The sequence below is a fragment of the Oncorhynchus nerka genome, unplaced genomic scaffold (genome assembly GCF_034236695.1).
Source record: "Oncorhynchus nerka isolate Pitt River unplaced genomic scaffold, Oner_Uvic_2.0 unplaced_scaffold_865, whole genome shotgun sequence".
Taxonomy (NCBI): domain Eukaryota; kingdom Metazoa; phylum Chordata; class Actinopteri; order Salmoniformes; family Salmonidae; genus Oncorhynchus; species Oncorhynchus nerka.
This window is the reverse complement of record NW_027040419.1, coordinates 231,065-251,393: the sequence shown is the minus strand read 5'-3', so window position 1 is coordinate 251,393 and position 20,329 is coordinate 231,065. Positions and strand designations below refer to the sequence as shown.

The 20,329-nt window shown below is 47.9% G+C and overlaps 1 protein-coding gene across 1 annotated transcript in view; it reads left to right on the top strand.

Moving 5' to 3' along the window:
- Positions 1-20,329, top strand: part of LOC135570987 (scavenger receptor cysteine-rich type 1 protein M130-like) — a 70,886-nt gene that overhangs the window by 44,597 nt on the left and 5,960 nt on the right. The window contains exons 10-14 of the mRNA XM_065016803.1: positions 7,051-7,114; positions 14,414-14,443; positions 14,675-15,007; positions 15,436-15,741; positions 15,866-16,144. Of these exons, the coding sequence (XP_064872875.1) occupies positions 7,051-7,114; positions 14,414-14,443; positions 14,675-15,007; positions 15,436-15,741; positions 15,866-16,144 (1,012 nt within the window). The remainder of the gene's footprint in view (positions 1-7,050; positions 7,115-14,413; positions 14,444-14,674; positions 15,008-15,435; positions 15,742-15,865; positions 16,145-20,329) is intronic.

Below are 20,329 nucleotides of genomic sequence, written 5' to 3'. Positions count from 1 at the left end.
ACCTGTAGTCTACCTTCCTCTGGTATAATGCATTTCTACCTCTCACTCCATCAGTGTTGCTCTGTCTGCATCCTAATCCCTACCTGTAGTCTACCTACCTCGGGTATAGGGACGGCAGGGTAGCCTAGTGGTTAGAGCATTGGGCTAGTAATCGGAAGGTTGCAAGTTCAAATCCCTGAGCTGACAAGGTACAAATCTGTCGTTCTGCCCCTGAACAGGCAGTTAACCCACTGTTCCTAGGCCGTCATTGAAAATAAGAATTTGTTCTTAACTGACTTGCCTAGTTAAATAAATAAATAAATAAATAATGCAGTCAGCCGCATCTCCCTGTTGCTTGTCCATCTTTCTGAATTAAAAGATGAACAGATCTATTAAATATCATTAAATATTGCTAAGTTATTCAGTTATAGTGTAAGTATAATGAGCACCCAGATGCTGCGTATTCAACACAATAATATCAGACAGACCAGCTGGCACGTGCTGCCTCCGTGTTGCAATATGAATATTATCAGAGTTGTCTTGTTGATACTAAATGTTTCAGTTTCTCCGAGCCGCATCGTTCATTTATACAATGTTTCAATATTATCAGAGACACCTTGTTGATGCAATGCTTCAGTGTTCACAGAATGTTTCCTTTCCCTGGAGAATAATGCAGACAGGCAAATACAACATGATCTGGGTGCAGACATCATTAGGAACATCTCTGAATGCAGAGCAACAATGTAGGTGGGAAGAACATGAGACAATGACACTGTCATAGTCCACTATACGAACCGCTCCACAAGGGTGACTTCATATACATTATAGCAGGGGGTCAACAACGTTTTTCATGAGTGACACTTTACAATTGATCCTACAATTTCTAAAGACCTGCGTATAACACCCCACCCAGCAGACTGTCGACCAATCACGTTCACGTTGTCATGCTGCGTCACGCGGTTGCTAAACCAATCATCACGTAATCCCTTCTCAAAGTCAGTGTACTTTATGTCGAGAAACTGCCTGTTTTCATCAAAAGTACGTTCTGTCACGATTCCAAAGCTATACGATACTACAGACAGCAAGTTAATTATCTCACATCGCCCAGAATGCACTGCGTGGGCCAATGACGTAGCATCGTCAACGTTTCCCATCTCCTCAAAAGTATATCTGCCGTTGTGATTTAAACTCCACTCTGGGAGACACATCGATCTGCAGGTTGAACATGGTGAGATTGGTGTTAGTGTTTACATACTGGAGAGGGAATGCAAAACAACGACGCTGGACAGAGTGGAATCAGGTGTATCAAAAAGGCAGTTTATTGAGTCAAAGATATCTTGTCCTGCCATTTATCGTGCACGGACCTAAGGAATGTGACTCTGTGAGGAGTCAGAAAAATTAGGCTGCCCAGCCAGAGTTTACAGCAGAATGTATACACAGAATAATGTAGGTGGAGTCTCGTCGTGTTGGTCTTCTGACTGGTCCTGAAGAGTTGGAGGCGGGCCTGCTCTAGCCAGAGCAGGAGCCCTATTGGTGCACAGCAGAGTCCTCTGCTCTTGGCACCCGACCAGTAGGGGGGTAGAGTGTGAGTGTACAGTGCTTCATGAGATGTATGTGTGTCAAGGAAGCGTGGATTTAGGGACTGGTAATGTCTGCTTTAGGCTCGTTAGTGTTGCAGGCTGCTCTTTGTAGTTACAGGGGAGTATATTTGCGTGATGGCAGCTGTGTGTCCTTCGGATAATCATGTTATTGCACGTAGGCTCTAAACTTGACTGAGGACACTGGGCCCAGAGTTATCTGAGGGCATCCGGTTTAACCAGAGCTTTGGTCTGCTAGTAATGCTTGATATTATTAATTATATAACATTGGAGACCCCTAAATTGATAGTACAGTTTGTTTAGGTGATTTAACAGCTAGTTAGCTACTTCACATGCTGATATTGTCTTTGGTATTATTGTGTGTAGATACATTTAGCCAGCCAGCCAGCCAGCCCACACAGAGAGCATTGCATTGTGGATGTTGTAGTCGACTTGAGCTGCAACAGATTTCCACAACGATTTTCCATCTTCAAATCAAATCAAATCAAATCAAATTGTATTTGTCACATACACATGGTTAGCAGATGTTAGTGCGAGAGTAGCGAAATGCTTGTGCTTCTAGTTCCGACAATGCAGTAATAACCAACAAGTAATCTAACTAACAATTCCAAAACTACTGTCTTATACACAGTGTAAGGGGATAAAGAATATGTACATAAGGATTTATGAATGAGTGATGGTACAGGGCAGCATACAGATGAGTATGTAGACAAAGTAAACAAAGTGGCATAGTTAAAGTGGCTAGTGATACATGTATTACATAAGGATGCAGTCGATGATATAGAGTACAGTATATACGTATGCATATGAGATGAATAATGTAGGGTAAGTAACATTATATAAGGTAGCATTGTTTAAAGTGGCTAGTGATATATTTACATAATTTCCCATCAATTCCCATTATTAAAGTGGCTGGAGTTGGGTCAGCGTCAATGTCAGTGTGTTGGCAGCAGCCACTCAATGTTAGTGGTGGCTGTTTAACAGTCTGATGGCCTTGAGATAGAGCTGTTTTTCAATCTCTCGGTCCCAGCTTTGATGCACCTGTACTGACCTCGCCTTCTGGATGATAGCGGGGTGAACAGGCAGTGGCTCGGGTGGTTGATGTCCTTGATGATCTTTATGGCCTTCCTGTAACATCGGGTGGTGTAGGTGTCCTGGAGGGCAGGTAGTTTGCCCCCGGTGATGCGTTGTGCAGACCTCACTACCCTCTGGAGAGCCTTACGGTTGAGGGCGGAGCAGTTGCCGTACCAGGCGGTGATACAGCCCGCCAGGATGCTCTCGATTGTGCATCTGTAGAAGTTTGTGAGTGCTTTTGGTGACAAGCCGTATTTCTTCAGCCTCCTGAGGTTGAAGAGGCACTGCTGCGCCTTCTTCACGACGCTGTCTGTGTGAGTGGACCAATTCAGTTTGTCTGTGATGTGTATGCCGAGGAACTTAAAACTTGCTACCCTCTCCACTACTGTTCCATTGATGTGGATAGGGGGGTGTTCCCTCTGCTGTTTCCTGAAGTCCACAATCATCTCCTTAGTTTTGTTGACGTTGAGTGTGAGGTTATTTTCCTGACACCACACTCCGAGGGCCCTCACCTCCTCCCTGTAGGCCGTCTCGTCGTTGTTGTTAATCAAGCCTACCACTGTTGTGTCGTCCGCAAACTTGATGATTGAGTTGGAGGCGTGCGTGGCCACGCAGTCGTGGGTGAACAGGGAGTACAGGAGAGGGCTCAGAATGCACCTTGTGGGGCCCCGTGTTGAGGATCAGCGGGGAGGAGATGTTGTTGCCTACCCTCACCACCTGGGGGCGGCCCGTCAGGAAGTCCAGTACCCAGTTGCACAGGGCGGGGTCGAGACCCAGGGTCTCGAGCTTGATGACGAGCTTGGAGGGTACTATTGTGTTGAATGCCGAGCTGTAGTCGATGAACAGCATTCTCACATAGGTATTCCTCTTGTCCAGATGGGTTAGGGCAGTGTGCAGTGTGGTTGAGATTGCATCGTCTGTGGACCTATTTGGGCGGTAAGCAAATTGGAGTGGGTCTAGGTGTCAGGTAGGGTGGAGGTGATATGGTCCTTGACTAGTCTCTCAAAGCACTTCATGATGACGGAAGTGAGTGCTACGGGGGCGGTAGTCGTTTAGCTCAGTTACCTTAGCTTTCTTGGGAACAGGAACAATGGTGGCCCTCTTGAAGCATGTGGGAACAGCAGACTGGTATAGGGATTGATTGAATATGTCCGTAAACACACCGGCCAGCTGGTCTGCGCATGCTCTGAGGGCGCGGCTGGGGATGCCGTCTGGGCCTGCAGCCTTGCGAGGGTTAACACGTTTAAATGTCTTACTCACCTCGGCTGCAGTGAAGGAGAGACCGCATGTTTTCGTTGCAGGCCGTGTCAGTGGCACTGTATTGTCCTCAAAGCGGGCAAAAAAGTTATTTAGTCTGCCTGGGAGCAAGACATCCTGGTCCGTGACTGGGCTGGGTTTCTTCTTGTAGTCCGTGATTGACTCTAGACCCTGCCACATGCCTCTTGTGTCTGAGCCGTTGAATTGAGATTCTACTTTGTCTCTGTACTGATGCTTAGCTTGTTTGATAGCCTTGCGGAGGGAATAGCTGCACTGTTTGTATTCGGTCATGTTACCAGACACCTTGCCCTGATTAAAAGTTCGCGCTTTCAGTTTCACGTGAATGCTGCCATCAATCCACGGTTTCTGGTTTGGTAATGTTTTTATCGTTGCTATGGGAACGACATCTTCGACGCACGTTCTAATGAACTCGCACACCGAATCAGCGTATTCGTCAATATTTCCATCTGACGCAATACGAAACATGTCCCAGTCCACGTGATGGAAGCAGTCTTGGAGTGTGGAGTCAGCTTGATCGGACCAGCGTTGGACAGACCTCAGCGTGGGAGCCTCTTGTTTAAGTTTCTGTCTGTAGGCAGGGATCAACAAAATGGAGTCGTGGTCAGCTTTTCCGAAAGGGGGGCGGGACAGGGCCTTATATGCGTAGCGGAAGTTAGAGTAACAATGATCCAGGGTTTTACCACCCCTGGTTGCGCAATCGATATGCTGATAAAATTTAGGGAGTCTTGTTTTCAGATTAGCTTTGTTAAAATCCCCAGCTACAATGAATGCAGCCTCCGGATAAATGGTTTCCAGTTTGCAAAGAGTTAAATAAAGTTTGTTCAGAAACATCGACGTGTCTGCTTGGGGGGGGGTTATATACGGCTGTGATTATAATCGAAGAGAATTCTCTTGGGTGTCTGTTTCTGTCGGCGCGATGCGTGGAGAAACCCGTTGGCTGCACCGCCCCGGATAGCGTCTCTCCAGTGAGCCATGTTTCCGTGAAGCAGAGAACGTTACAGTCTCTGATGTCCCTCTGGAATGCTACCCTTGCTCGGATTTCATCAACCTTGTTGTCAAGAGACTGGACATTGGCAAGAAGAATGCTAGGGAGTGGTGCACGATGTGCCCGTGTCCGGAGTCTGACCAGAAGACCGCTACGTTTCCCTCTTTTACAAAGTCGTTTTTTGGGGTCGCTGCCTGGAATCAATTCCGTTGTCCTGTTTGTAAGGCAGAACACAGGATCCGCGTCGCGGAAAACATATTCTTGGTCGTACTGATGGTGAGTTGACGCGGATCTTATATTCAGTAGTTCTTCTCGACTGTATGTAATGAAACCTAAGATGACCTGGGGTACTAATGTAAGAAATAACACATAAAAAAAACAAAAAACTGCATAGTTTCCTAGGAACGCGAAGCGAGGCGGCCATCTCTGCCGGCAACCTTATTATTAGGGAAGCACCGATAGTACATTTTTGGCCGATACCGATATCGAATATTTTCCTTGCCAAAAAGAAACTATACCGATAACCGATATAAAACATTTTGCGACCTTTTAAGCATTCTAGTACAGTTAAATAGTGAATGTCTGGGGGCATTTCTGTTAGTTTTTGCTGTTCTCCAAATACTACTTTCGAGTTTATAGTAAATTAGCTTCAACTGGTGGAGGGATTCTACACACCCCATTTAGCCATACCCTAGGTTTAGCTGTATTTCTACACACCCCATTTAGCAATACCCTAGGTTTATCTGTATTTCTAGACATCCCATTTAGCCATACCCTAAGTTTAGCTGTTTTTCTAGACATCCCATTTAGCCATACCCTAGGTTTAGCTGTATTTCTACACATCCCATTTAGCCATACCCTAGGTTTATCTGTATTTCTACACACCCCATTTAGCCATACCCTAGGTTTAGCTGTATTTCTACACATCCCATTTAGCCATACCCTAGGTTTATCTGTATTTCTACACACCCCATTTAGCCATACCCTAGGTTTATCTGTATTTCTACACACCCCATTTAGCCATACCCTAGGTTTATCTGTATTTCTACACATCCCATTTAGCCATACCCTAGGTTTATCTGTATTTCTACACACCCCATTTAGCCATACCCTAGGTTTATCTGTATTTCTACAGCCCCAAACTACTTCCTAATGCTTCGAACACACCGACTGCATCACAGCTGCATAACATTTTACCCAGCTAGACAACTATACTGATGCAGGTCCCTTTTACACAGCTAGGCAACTATACTGATGCAGGTACCTTTTACACAGCTAGGCAACAATACTGATGCAGGTACCTTTTACACAGCTAGGCAACTATACTGATGCAGGTACCTTTTACACAGCTAGGCAACTATACTGATGCAGGTACCTTTTACACAGCTAGGCAACTATACTGATGCAGGTACCTTTTACACAGCTAGGCAACTATACTGATGCAGGTACCTTTTACACAGCTAGGCAACTATACTGATGCAGGTATTTTACACAGCTAGGCAACTATACTGATGCAGGTACCTTTTACACAGCTAGGCAACTATACTGATGCAGGTACCTTTTACACAGCTAGGCAACTATACTGATGCAGGTACCTTTTACACAGCTAGACAACTATACTGATGCAGGTACCTTTTACACAGCTAGGCAACTATACTGATGCAGGTACCTTTTACACAGCTAGGTAACTATCACTGATGCAGGTACCTTTTACACAGCTAGGCAACTATACTGATGCAGGTACCTTTTACACAGCTAGGCAACTATACTGATGCAGGTACCTTTTACACAGCTAGGCAACTATACTGATGCAGGTACCTTTTACACAGCTAGGTAACTATACTGATGCAGGTACCTTTTACACAGCTAGGCAACTATACTGATGCAGGTACCTTTTACACAGCTAGGCAACTATACTGATGCAGGTACCTTTTACACAGCTAGGCAACTATACTGATGCAGGTACCTTTTACACAGCTAGGCAACTATACTGATGCAGGTACCTTTTACACAGCTAGGCAACTATACTGATGCAGGTACCTTTTGCAGGTGGTCGTATGCGGTTGGACACATGGAGGAGAGAATCATTTTCTCAGTTTCCTCAAAACCGTGTCTTTTTGAAACAACTGCTGACAGCTACAGGGACATAAACACAAACATGCTGCCTGGAGACAAGTGTCCATGATAGTAGGATCGCCAGGTCAGTTTAGTCGTGAGCTTGTGCTAAATGTGGCTAGTTAGCTAGCTAGCTAACCTAGCCAATGAGGTGTGTGTGAAAGAAATAGTCAAATAAGTTATGCTAGTTACTACCCCTGATAACTTTCCCAAATAATAATGTTTGAAAGAGTGTGAGTGTGTATGCTAGATAAATAGTAATGGAAATGCTAGATACTCTGTAATACATTTTTCACTGAGACATCATGGAGTGTCCATCAATTTAAATCCCAACTTGTAAGGAAAGAATAAATATGAAAAAAATCCACAATATATTGGACAGAACTATGAGGTCTAAAGGTCTGTCTTTCCAAGACATTCTGTTCATCTGCAAGCAGACCTGATGATTGTAGATGGAGGGAGAACCTGTTATTTAAAATGGAAGAATATAACTTCCTACATTTACATTTACATTTAAGTCATTTAGCAGACGCTCTTATCCAGAGCGACTTACAAATTGGTGCGTTCACCTTATGACATCCAGTGGAACAGCCACTTTACAATAGTGCATCTAAATCTTTTAAGGGGGGGTGAGAAGGATTACTTTATCCTATCCTAGGTATTCCTTAAAGAGGTGGGGTTTCAGGTGTCTCCGGAAGGTGGTGATTGACTCCGCTGTCCTGGCGTCGTGATGGAGTTTGTTCCACCATTGGGGGGCCAGAGCAGCGAACAGTTTTTACTGGGCTGAGCGGGAACTGTACTTCCTCAGTGGTAGGGAGGCGAGCAGGCCAGAGGTGGATGAACGCAGTGCCCTTGTTTGGGTGTAGGGCCTGATCAGAGCCTGGAGGTACTGAGGTGCCGTTCCCCTCACAGCTCCGTAGGCAAGCACCATGGTCTTGTAGCGGATGCGAGCTTCAACTGGAAGCCAGTGGAGAGAGCGGAGGAGCGGGGTGACGTGAGAGAACTTGGGAAGGTTGAACACCAGACGGGCTGCGGCGTTCTGGATGAGTTGTAGGGGTTTAATGGCACAGGCAGGGAGCCCAGCCAACAGCGAGTTGCAGTAATCCAGACGGGAGATGACAAGTGCCTGGATTAGGACCTGCGCCGCTTCCTGTGTGAGGCAGGGTCGTACTCTGCGGATGTTGTAGAGCATGAACCTACAGGAACGGGCCACCACCTTGATGTTAGTTGAGAACGACAGGGTGTTGTCCAGGATCACGCCAAGGTTCTTAGCGCTCTGGGAGGAGGACACAATGGAGTTGTCAACCGTGATGGCGAGATCATGGAACGGGCAGTCCTTCCCCGGGAGGAAGAGCAGCTCCGTCTTGCCGAGGTTCAGCTTGAGGTGGTGATCCGTCATCCACACTGATATGTCTGCCAGACATGCAGAGATGCGATTCGCCACCTGGTCATCAGAAGGGGGAAAGGAGAAGATTAATTGTGTGTCGTCTGCATAGCAATGACAGGAGAGACCATGTGAGGTTATGACAGAGCCAAGTGACTTGGTGTATAGCGAGAATAGGAGAGGGCCTAGAACAGAGCCCTGGGGGACGCCAGTGGTGAGAGCGCGTGGTGAGGAGACAGATTCTCGCCACACCACCTGGTAGGAGCAACCTGTCAGGTAGGACGCAATCCAAGCGTGGGCCGCGCCGGAGATGCCCAACTCGGAGAGGGTGGAGAGGAGGATCTGATGGTTCACAGTATCGAAGGCAGCCGATAGGTCTAGAAGGATGAGAGCAGAGGAGAGAAAGTTAGCTTTAGCAGTGCGGAGCGCCTCCGTGATACAGAGAAGAGCAGTCTCAGTTGAATGACTAGTCTTGAAACCTGACTGATTTGGATCAAGAAGGTCATTCTGAGAGAGATAGCGGGAGAGCTGGCCAAGGACGGCACGTTCAAGAGTTTTGGAGAGAAAAGAGAGAAGGGATACTGGTCTGTAGTTGTTGACATCGGAGGGATCGAGTGTAGGTTTTTTCAGAAGGGGTGCAACTCTCGCTCTCTTGAAGACGGAAGGGACGTAGCCAGCGGTCAGGGATGAGATGATGAGCGAGGTGAGGTAAGGGAGAAGGTCTCCGGAAATGGTCTGGATAAGAGAGGAGGGGATAGGGTCAAGCGGGCAGGTTGTTGGGCGGCCGGCCGTCACAAGACGCGAGATTTCATCTGGAGAGAGAGGGGAGAAAGAGGTCAGAGCACAGGGTAGGGCAGTGTGAGCAGAACCAGCGGTGTCGTTTGACTTAGCAAACGAGGATCGGATGTCGTCGGCCTTCTTTTCAAAATGGTTGACGAAGTCATCTGCAGAGAGGGGGGAGGGGGAGGAGGATTCAGGAGGGAGGAGAAGGTGGCAAAGAGCTTCCTAGGGTTAGAGGCAGATGCTTGGAATTTAGAGTGGTAGAAAGTGGCTTTAGCAGCAGAGACAGAAAAGGAAAATGTAGAGAGGAGGGAGTGAAAGGATGCCAGGTCCGCAGGGAGGCGAGTTTTCCTCCATTTCCGCTCGGCTGCCCGGAGCCCTGTTCTGTGAGCTCGCAATGAGTCGTCGAGCCACGGAGCGGGAGGGGAGGACCGAGCCGGCCTGGAGGATAGGGGACATAGAGAGTCAAAGGATGCAGAAAGGGAGGAGAGGAGGGTTGAGGAGGCAGAATCAGGAGATAGGTTGGAGAAGGTTTGAGCAGAGGGAAGAGATGATAGGATGGAAGAGGAGAGAGTAGCGGGGGAGAGAGAGCGAAGGTTGGGACGGCGCGATACCATCCCGTCTTTGACAATTCAGCTACTTTGTTCACAGTCCTATTGTAATGTTCTGGGTGTAGCTGGTGCAGAGGAGTCAGGACAGTAGAGATGAGTAACACATGTAACTTTACTCAAATATTGCAATAACGTGTCGTAAATACCGAGCCCACAGTAACAGACCAAACATACATAAAACAATCCAGCACAAAAACCATGGGGAAAACAGAGGGTTAAATAATGAACATGTCATTTGGCATTGGAACCAGGCGTGTAAAACAAAGACAAAACAAATGGAAAATGAAAAGAGGATCGGCGATGGCTAGAAGGCCGGTGGCGAAGGCTAGAAGGCCGGTGACGTCACTGCCCGAACAAGGAGCGGGACCGACTTCTGTGGAAGTTGTAACAGTACCCCCCCTTGACGCGCAGGGCGATCCGGATGGAGACGGTGGAACTCCCGCAGCAACGAAGGGTCCAAAACATCCTCCACCGGCACCCAGCATCTCTCCTCCGGACCGTACCCCTCCTACTCCACGAGGTACTGAAGGCCTTTCGCCCGATGCCTCGAGTCCATTATGGCTCGAACAGCACACGCCGGGTTCCCCTCGATGTCCAGAGGGGTGGAGGAATCACCTGCACCTCAGACTCCTGGAGTGGACCAGCCACCACCGGCCTGAGGAGAGACACATGGAACGAGGGGTTAATACGGTAATCGGGAGGAAGATGTAACCTGTAGCAAACCTCGTTCACTCTCCTCAGGACTTTGAATGGCCCCACAAACCGCGGGCCCAGCTTCCGGCAGGGCAGGCGGAGGGGCAGGTTTCGGGTCGAGAGCCAGACCGGGGCCTCACTGCGGTGGCGGAGGTGAAAACCCAGTGGCGGAGGTGAAAACCTGAGGTAAGGCTGACCGAGACCCCCTAGACGTTCCATAAACGCCCTCCAGACCCTTGACGTGAACTGGGGACCTCGATCAGACACTTTAACCTCTGGCACCCCATAGTGCCGGAAGACGTGTGTAAACAGGGCCTCCTCAGTCTGTAGGGCCGTAGGGAGACTGGGAAAAGGAAGGAGACGGCAGGACTTAGAGAACTGATCCACAACGACCAGGACCGTGAGGAGGAAGATCCGTGAGGATGTCCACCGACAGGTGAGACCACAGTCGTTGTGGAATGGCTAAGGACTGTGGGCTCTGTACGTAACGCCCCCTCGATGTCCGCGTCCAGCTCCCACACTACCGGTGCCACCAGGCAAGAGGTCAGAAGTTCGGGCGTGTGAACTATGGACCGCTCCTCTGATCTATGATCAGTGATCTATGGACCGCTCCGTCTCCTTGCTGCCCAGATGTACTCCAGATTGCGGTGGTCAGTCCAGATGAGAAAAGGGTGTTTAGCCCTCTCAAGCCAATGTCTCCACGCCTTCAGAGCCTTGACAACAGCCAACAGCTCCCGGTCCCCCACATCATAGTTTCGCTCCGCCGGGCTGAGCTTCTTCGAAAAGAAAGTACAGGGGCGGAGCTTTAGTGGCGTACCCGAGCGCTGAGGAGCACGGCTCCTATCCCAGATCCGGATGAGCCAGCAGGGAGCCGAGGTAAACGGAGCCCTCAGGTGACCAAAAGCCCTGTCCGCTTCAGCCGTCCACTGCAGTCGCACCGGCCCCCCCTTCAGCAGTGAGGTAATGGGAGTCGCCACCTGACCAAAGCCCCGGATAAACCTCCGGTAGTAGTTGGCTACCTGACCAAAGCCCTGGATAAACCTCCGGTAGTAGTTGGCTACCTGACCAAAGCCCTGGATAAACCTCCGGTAGTAGTTGGCTACCTGACCAAAGCCCTGGATAAACCTCCGGTAGTAGTTGGCTACCTGACCAAAGCCCTGGATAAACCTCCGGTAGTAGTTGGCTACCTGACCAAAGCCCTGGATAAACCTCCGGTAGTAGTTGGCTACCTGACCAAAGCCCTGGATAAACCTCTGGTAGTAGTTGGCAAACCATAGAAACTGCTGCACCTCCTTTACCGTGGTGGAGTCGGCCAATTACGCACAGCTGAACTGTAGTCACTCTCAATCTCCACCCCTGAAGTGGAAATGCAGTCACTCTCCATCTCCACCCCTGAAGTGGAAATGCAGTCACTCTCCATCTCCACCCCTGAAGTGGAAATGCGGTCTCTCTCCATCTCCACCCCTGAAGTGGAAATGCAGTCACTCTCCATCTCCTCCCCTGAAGTGGAAATGCGGTCACTCTCCATCTCCACCCCTGAAGTGGAAATGTGGTACCCTAAGAATGAGACGGACTGTTGGAAGAACAGACATTTCTCAGCCTTGACGTACAGGTCAGGCTCCAACAGTCGACCAAGTACCTTGTGCACCAGGGACACACACTTGGCGCGTGTAGCGGAGTATATCAGAATGTGGTCGATATATACACCACTACACCCTGCCCGTGCAGGTCCCAGAAAATCTCGTCTACAAATGCCTGGAAGACATCAACCCGTACGGCATGACAAGGTACTCATAGTGCCCTGAGGTGGTACTAAATGACGTCTTCCACTCGTCCCCCTCCCGGATACGCACCAGGTTGTAAGCGCTCCTGAGATCCAATTTTGTGAAGAAGCCCTGTGCATTGACTCTATCGCACTGGATATGAGAGGCTGGAGGTAGCAGCAGGCAGTATCAGTGTGAACACATCTGATTGGACTAGATCCATGTTGAGGTGAGACACGTCTGATTGGATTAGATCCATGTTGAGGTGAGACACGTCTGATTGGACTAGATCCATGTTGAGGTGAGACACGTCTGATTGGACTAGATCCATGTTGAGGTGAGACACGTCTGATTGGACTAGATCCATGTTGAGGTGAGACACGTCTGATAGGATTAGATCCATGTTGAGGTGAGACACATCTGATTGGACTAGATCCATGTTGAGGTGAGACACGTCTGATTGGACTAGATCCATGTTGAGGTGAGGCACGTCTGATTGTACTAGATCCATGTTGAGGTGAGACACGTCTGATTGTACTAGATCCATGTTGAGGTGAGACCATTCCATGTCTTTATTGGTTTGTATGAGAAGGCAGTTTGGGAGAAGGTGGTGGACCGTTTGAGGAGTCTATAGTTCCCCTGGTGGAGGTTCTTGGAACACTGATATTTAAGTCTGAGGTTGATGAAAACAAATATGGTGCTGCAATGTTGTGTGTTATCTTGAATACCAGGCAGATGTTGGAGTACAGAATTAAATCGAGAGGAGAGGGGAGGAGAAGAGAGGGGAGTAGAGGAGAGGAGAAGAGAGGGGAGTAGAGGAGAAGGGGGGAGGAGAGGAGAAGTGGGGGTAGAGGAGAGGAGAAGGAGGAGGAGAGGAGAAGCGAGGGGGAGAAGAGGAGAAAGGGAGGAGAGGAGAAGTGGGGGGGTAGAGGAGAGGAGAAGGGGAGGAGAGGAGAAGCGAGGGGGAGAAGAGGAGACGAGAGGAGAGGGGGAGAAGAGGAGAATGGGAGGGGAGGAGAGGAGAGGAGAAGAGAGGGGGAGAAGAGGAGAATAAAGGGTCAGAAGAGGAGAAGGGGAAGAGGAGAGGGGGAGATGAGGGGGAAGAAAAGGGCAGAAGAGTAGATGATAGGCAGAATAGAAGAAGAGATGGGGAGAAGAGGAGAAGAGAGGGGAGAAGAGGAAAGGGGGAGAAAAAGTAGGGAGTGGAGGGGAGGGGAAGAAGAGGAGAGGGGGAGGAGAGGAGAGGAGAAGAGAGATTGGGAGAAGAGGAGAACAGAGAGTGTGAAGAGGTGAGGAGAGAGAAGAAGAGGAGAGGAGGAGAAAAGGGGGTGAAGAGGAGAATAGAGAGGGACAGAAGAGGAGAAGAGGGGGAGAAAAGAGACTGGGAGACGAAGAGAGGAGAAGAGGAAAGGGGGAGGGGAGGAAGAGGAGAGCGGGAGAAGAGGAGAGAGAGGGGAGGGGTAGAATTGCGGAGAAGAGGGAGAGAGGGGGAGAAGAGTAGAGGGGGAGTTGAGGACAACAGAGGGAGAGAAGGGCAGAAGAGAGGTGGTGAAGATGAGAGGGGAGAAGAGAGAAGGGAGAAGAGTAGAGGAGAGGGGAGAGGAGAGGGGAGGAGAGGAGAAGAGAGGGGGAGAAGGGGGAGAAGAGGAGAAGAGAGGGGTTGAAGAGGAGGAGAGAGGGGTTGAAGAGGAGGAGAGAGGGGGTGAAGAGGAGAGGGTGAGAAAAGGAGAAGAGAGGGGAGAAGAGTAGAGGAGAGGGGGAGTTCATTAACTCAATTCTACTGTCAATGTTTGTCTATGGAGATTGCATGGCCGAGTGCTTGATTTTATACATCTGTCAGGAAGGGGTGTGGCTGAAATAGAGTCCACTAATTTGAAGGGGTGTCCACATACTTTTGTATATATAGTGTATGTACACATGGGTCTTGTTGCACCATACCAACGATAAGCCTGTCTTCCTCATCACATCATGAAAGGTCATGTTGATGTTCATTTAACCTCTGTCTCTCTCTTCCACTGACTCCTCCCTTTCTCCTTTGTTTCTCTCTGTCTCTGTCTCTCTCTTTCTCCTCTGTCTGTCTCTTTCTTTCTCCTCTGTCTCTCTCTTTCTCCTCTGTCTCTCTCTTTCTCCTCTGTCTCTCTCTTCCTCCTCAGATCTCCAGGCTCAAAGCGTCAGTCCACCAGGTAGGTAGAGTATAAATCTACAGTGATTATAGCAGTTCAATATTAGTCAACTTTATTATCCCACAAGGAGAAATTAATGTGTCCATACAAACCATTCTAAAACCCAATAACAAGTAGTGTTTTATGGAACTACTAATACTTGTCAACCACAAAGCATCACTGCTGTTAGAATAACAGAATCACTGTCATCATCTGTCCTCACCACTGTGTTTTCCTCTCTGCTGTTTACAGCTGAATACTCAGTCAGACTGGTGGATGGGACCACTTCCTGTTCTGGGACAGTGGAAGTCTTCTACAGAGGAGAGTGGTTGGGTATATGTCCTAGTTGGTGGAGCATAATGAGAGAGACGTGGTTGTGGGACATGAGAGAGACCAAGGTTGTGTGTAGAGAGCTGGACTGTGGGAATCCTGTAGCTGAATCTAGAGGACCTCTGATTGAAGATGGAAGAAGAGGAGTCACACTATATAGTAGTTGCTATGGAGATGAGTCTTCTATTAGACAGTGTGGCATAGGAGGACCTGGTTTCTGTTATGGTGGATATTATCATCATGTGACCTGTTCAGGTAAGAGACTGGTCATATTGAGAGATTTATTTATACATTATACAATATTACCATGTATCATGTTTTATGTGTTTTTATTTCATTTAAATAGAGGGAGAGATGTCAGATGTATTTAAACATTATATTTGTGTTTGTCATATTGGTTTATTGGAGATGTTCATGGGCAGATCATTGTAGTTCAGATGGTACTGAAGTGAAACTGCCTGATGGATGTCCAGCTGTTTATTTTCTATAATGTGAAGTGAACTTATTCCTGTCTCCTGCCTGCATTATTCCCAACCCGATCCTGAGTGACTAAGAACTCATTTCTACCTCTTACAGTATCAAACATAGCAAACTACAATCTTTTATCCAACATATTTGTGTTTAGTCCTTGACAGTGTCATCAACAAAACTGATTGAATGTTCAACCAACTCTTTTTCTCCAGAGTCTGTGCGGCTTGTGGGTGGAGCTGGTCTCTGCTCTGGGAGAGTGGAGGTGAAGTCCAATCAGTCCTGGGACTCAGTGTGTGAAGCTGACTTTGACCGGCAGGATGCAGAGGTAGTCTGTGGGGAGCTTGGCTGTGGGGCTCCTGCAGCTCTACAGGGGGGGCTCTATGGAGAAGGTGAGGGTCAGACCTGGGATAAAGAGTTCCAGTGTAAAGGCAATGAGTCCCTTCTCCTGGACTGTGACACCTCAGACAGAGAAAACAACACCTGCCTACCTGGTAATGCTGTTGGACTCACCTGCTCAGGTAAGAAACAGTTTGTCACTCAATCAACATTGTTTCTCACCTAGAGTGAAGAATATGAGAGACAATATAGGTGTGTTTTAGTGAGAAAATAGTAAGATTACTGTCTCTCTCTTTCTTTTCTCAGAGCCTGATGATGTGAGGCTGGTGGGAGGAGGCAGTCGCTGTGCTGGTGGAGTGGAGTGGTACGACCAGGGAGAGTGGAGGACTGTGGGAGCTGAGGACTGGGACCAGAGGGATGTAGCTGCAGTAGTGTGTAGACAGCTGGGCTGTGGCTCCACTGTTTCAGTACAACCTATAATAACCACTAGAGCATTTAGACTTTCCTGTTCTGGGTCTGAGTCTTCACTGAGGGAGTGTAGAAGAACGTATGAACTCCATCCTGGACTCACAGTGATCTGCTCAGGTAATAACAAGATACACTATATGGCCAAATGTATGTGGACATCAGTGGATTAGTTTATTTCAGCCTCACCTGTTTCTGACAGGTGTATACAATTGAGCACACAGTCATGCAATCTCCATAGACAAACATTGGCAGTAGAATGGCCTTACTGAAGATCTCAGTGACTTTCGACGTGGCACGTCTAGGAGCAACAACGGCTCACCCATGAAGTGGTAGACCACACAAGCTCACAGAACGGGCTGCAGAAACAAGTAAAACGTAAAAATTATCCTCGGTTGTAAAACTCACTGCTGAGTTCCACATGCTTTAGTCAATGTATTTTTCTCCTTCCTGGACTCACAGTGATCTGCTCAGGAAAAATCAAGATATTTTATATAATTTTTTTATGATTTACTTATTTCACCTTTATTTAACCAGGTAGGCCAGTTGAGAACAAGTTCTCATTTACAACTGCGTCCTGGCCAAGATCAAGCAAAGCTACACAAACAACAACACAGAGTTACACATGGAATAAACAAACATACAGTCAATAACACAATAGAAAAAAATCTACATTTAGTGTGTGCAAATGATGTAAGATTAGGGAGGTAAGGCAATACATAGACGGTAGTGGTGAAGTAATTACACTTTAATTAAACACTGGAGTGATAGATGTGTAGAAGACGGATGTGTCGAGATACTGGGGTGGAGCAAATAAATAAATAAATAACAGTATGGGGATGAGGAAGTTGGATGGGATATTTACAGATGGGCTAAATTATAGATGTTTCCTGTTGGGCTATGTACAGGTGCAGGGATCTGTGAGCTGCTCGGACAGCTGGTTCTTAAAGCTAGTGAGGGAGATATGAGTCTCCAGCTTCAGGGATGTTTGCACTTCGTTCCAGTCATTGGCAGCAGAGAACTGGAAGGAAAGGCGGCCAAACGAGGAAGTGGCTTTGGGGGTGACAAGTGAAATATACCTGTTGGAGCTTGTGCTACGGGTGGGTGCTGCTATGGTGACCAGTGAGCTGAGATAAGGCGGGGCTTTACCTAGCAACGACTTATAGATGACCTGGAGCCAGTGGGTTTGGCGACGAATATGAAGCGAGGGCCAGCCAACGAGAGCATACAGGTCGCAGTAGTGGGTAGTATATGGGGCTTTGGTGACAAAATGGATCGCACTGTGATAGACTGCTTCCAATTTGTTGAGTAGATAGTTGGAGGCTATTTTCTAAATGACATCGCCGAAGTCGAGGATCGGCAGGATAGTCAGTTTTAGAAGAGTATGTTTGGCAGCATGAGTGAAGGATGCTTTGTTGCGAAATAGGAAGCCGATTCTAGAATTTATTTTGATTTGAGATGCTTAATGTGAGTCTGGAAGGAGAGTTTACAGTCTAACCAGACACCTAGGTATTTGTAGTTGTCCACATATTCTAAGTTAGAACCGTCCAGAGTATTGATGCTGGACGAGCGGGCAGGTGCAGACCGATCGGTTGAAGAGCAAGCATTTAGTTTTACTTGCAATTAAGAGCAATTGGAGGCCACGGAAGGAGAGTTGTATGGCATTTAAACTCATCTGGAGGTTAGTTAACACAGTGTCCAAAGAAGGGCTAGAAGTATACAGAATGATGTTGTCTGCGTAGAGGTGGATCAGAGAATCACCAGCAGCAAGAGCGACATCATTGATGTATGCAGAGAAGAGAGTCGGCTTGAGAGTGGTACCCCCATAAGTGGTACCCCCATAAAGACTGCCAGAGGTCAGGACAACAGGTCCTCCAATTTGACACACTGAACTCAGTCTGAGAAGTAGTTGGTGAAGCAGGCGAAGCAGTCATTTGAGAAACCAAGGCTGTTGAGTCTGCCGATAAGAATGTGGTGATTGACAGAGTCGAAAGTCTTGGTCAGGTCGATGAAGACGGCTGCACAGTATTGTCTTTTGTCGATGGCAGTTATGATGTAATTTAGGACCTTGAGGCTGATGTGCACCTTTGACCAGACTGCACAGCGGAGAAGGTCTATGACCACGCCGGAAACCAGACTGCATAGTGGAGAAGGTCTTTGACCACGCCGGAAACCAGACTGCATAGCGGAGAAGGTCTATGACCACGCCGGAAACCAGACTGCATAGCGGAGAAGGTCTTTGACCAAGCCGGAAACCAGACTGCACAGCGGAGAAGGTCTTTGACTACGCCGGAAACCAGACTGCACAGCGGAGAAGGTCTTTGACTACGCCGGAAACCAGACTGCACAGCGGAGAAGGTCTTTGACCACGCCGGAAACCAGACTGCACAGCGGAGAAGGTATTTGACCACGCCGGAATCCAGACTGCACAGCGGAGAAGGTCTTTGACCACGCCGGAAACCAGACTGCACAGCGGAGAAGGTCTTTGACCACGCCGGAAACCAGACTGCACAGCGGAGAAGGTCTTTGACCACGCCGGAAACCAGACTGTTCTTTTTGAAGAACTTAGAAAGGCAGAGTAGAATAAATATAGGTCTGTAACAGTTTGGGTCTAGAGTGTCTCCCCATTTGAAGAGAGGGATGACCGCGGCAGCTTTCCAATCTTTGGGGATCTCAGATGATAAGAAGTAAAAGGATTGCAACAATAACGGATCATTTTAGTGTCCAGATTTTCTAGCCCAGCTGATTTGTAGGGGTACAGATTTTCTAGCCCAGCTGATTTGTAGGGGTACAGATTTTCTAGCCCAGCTGATTTGTAGGGGTACAGATTTTCCAGCCCAGCTGATTTGTAGGGGTACAGATTTTCTAGTCCAGCTGATTTGTAGGGGTACAGATTTTCTAGCCCATCTGATTTGTAGGGGTACAGATTTTCTAGCCCAGCTGATTTGTAGGGGTACAGATTTTCTAGCCCAGCTGATTTGTAGGGGTACAGATTTTCTAGCCCAGCTGATTTGTAGGGGTACAGATTTTCCAGCCCAGCTGATTTGTAGGGGTACAGATTTTCTAGCCCAGCTGATTTGTAGGGGTACAGATTTTCTAGCCCAGCTGATTTGTAGGGGTACAGCTTTTCTAGCCCAGCTGATTTGTAGGGGTACAGATTTTCTAGCCCAGCTGATTTGTAGGGGTACAGATTTTCTAGCCCAGCTGATTTGTAGGGGTACAGATTTTCTAGCCCAGCTGATTTGTAGGGGTACAGTTTTGCAACTCTTTCAGAACATCAGCTATCTGGATTTGGATGACGGAGAAATGGGGAGGCTTGAGCAAGTTGCTGTGAGGGGTGCAGGGCTGTTGACCAGGGTAGGGGTAGCCAGGTGGAAAGCATGGTCGGCCGTAGAAAAATCTTATTGAAATGTTCAATTATCGATCATGTATCTATGTGAGAGTGTTTCCTAGCCTTAGTACAGTGGGCAGCAGGTAGGAGGTGCTCTTATTCTCCATGGACTTTACAGTGTCCCAGAACGTTTTTGAGTTTGTGGTACAGGATGCAAATTTCTGTTTGAAAAAGCTAGCCTTTGCTTTCCTAACTGCCTGTTATTGGTTCCTAACTTCCCTTAAAAGTTACATATCACGGGGCTATTCGATGCTAATGCAGAATGCCACAGGATGTTTTTGTGCTGGTCAAGGGCAGTCAGGTCTGGAGAGAACCAAGGACTATATCTATTCCTGGTTCTACATTTTTTGAACGGGGCATGCTTATTTAAGATGGTGAGGAAAGCACTTTTAAAGAATAACCAGGCATCCTCTACTGACGGGATGAGGTCAATGTCATTCCAGGATACCCGGGCCATGTCGATTGGAAAGGCCTGCTCGCAGAGGAGCGTGCGTTTTAGGGAGCGTTTGACAGTGATGAGGGGTGGTTGTTTGGTCGCAGATCCATTGCGGATGCAGGCAATGAGGCAGTGATCGCTGAGATCTTGGTTGAAGACAGAAGAGGTGTATCTAGAGGGCAGGTTGGTTAGGATGATATCTATGAGGGTGCCCGTGTTTACGGATTTGGGGTTGTACCTGGTAGGTTCCTTGATGATTTGTGTGAGATTGAGGGCATCTATCTTAGATTGTAGGATGGCCGGGGTGTTAAGCATGTCTCAATTTAGTTTAGTTCACCTAGCAGTACGAGCTCTGAAGATAGATGGGGGGGCAATCATTTCACATATGGTGTCCAGGGCACAGCTGGGGGCAGAGGGTGGTCTGTAACAAGCGTCAACGGTGAGAGACTTGTTTCTGGAATGGTGGATTTTTAAAAGT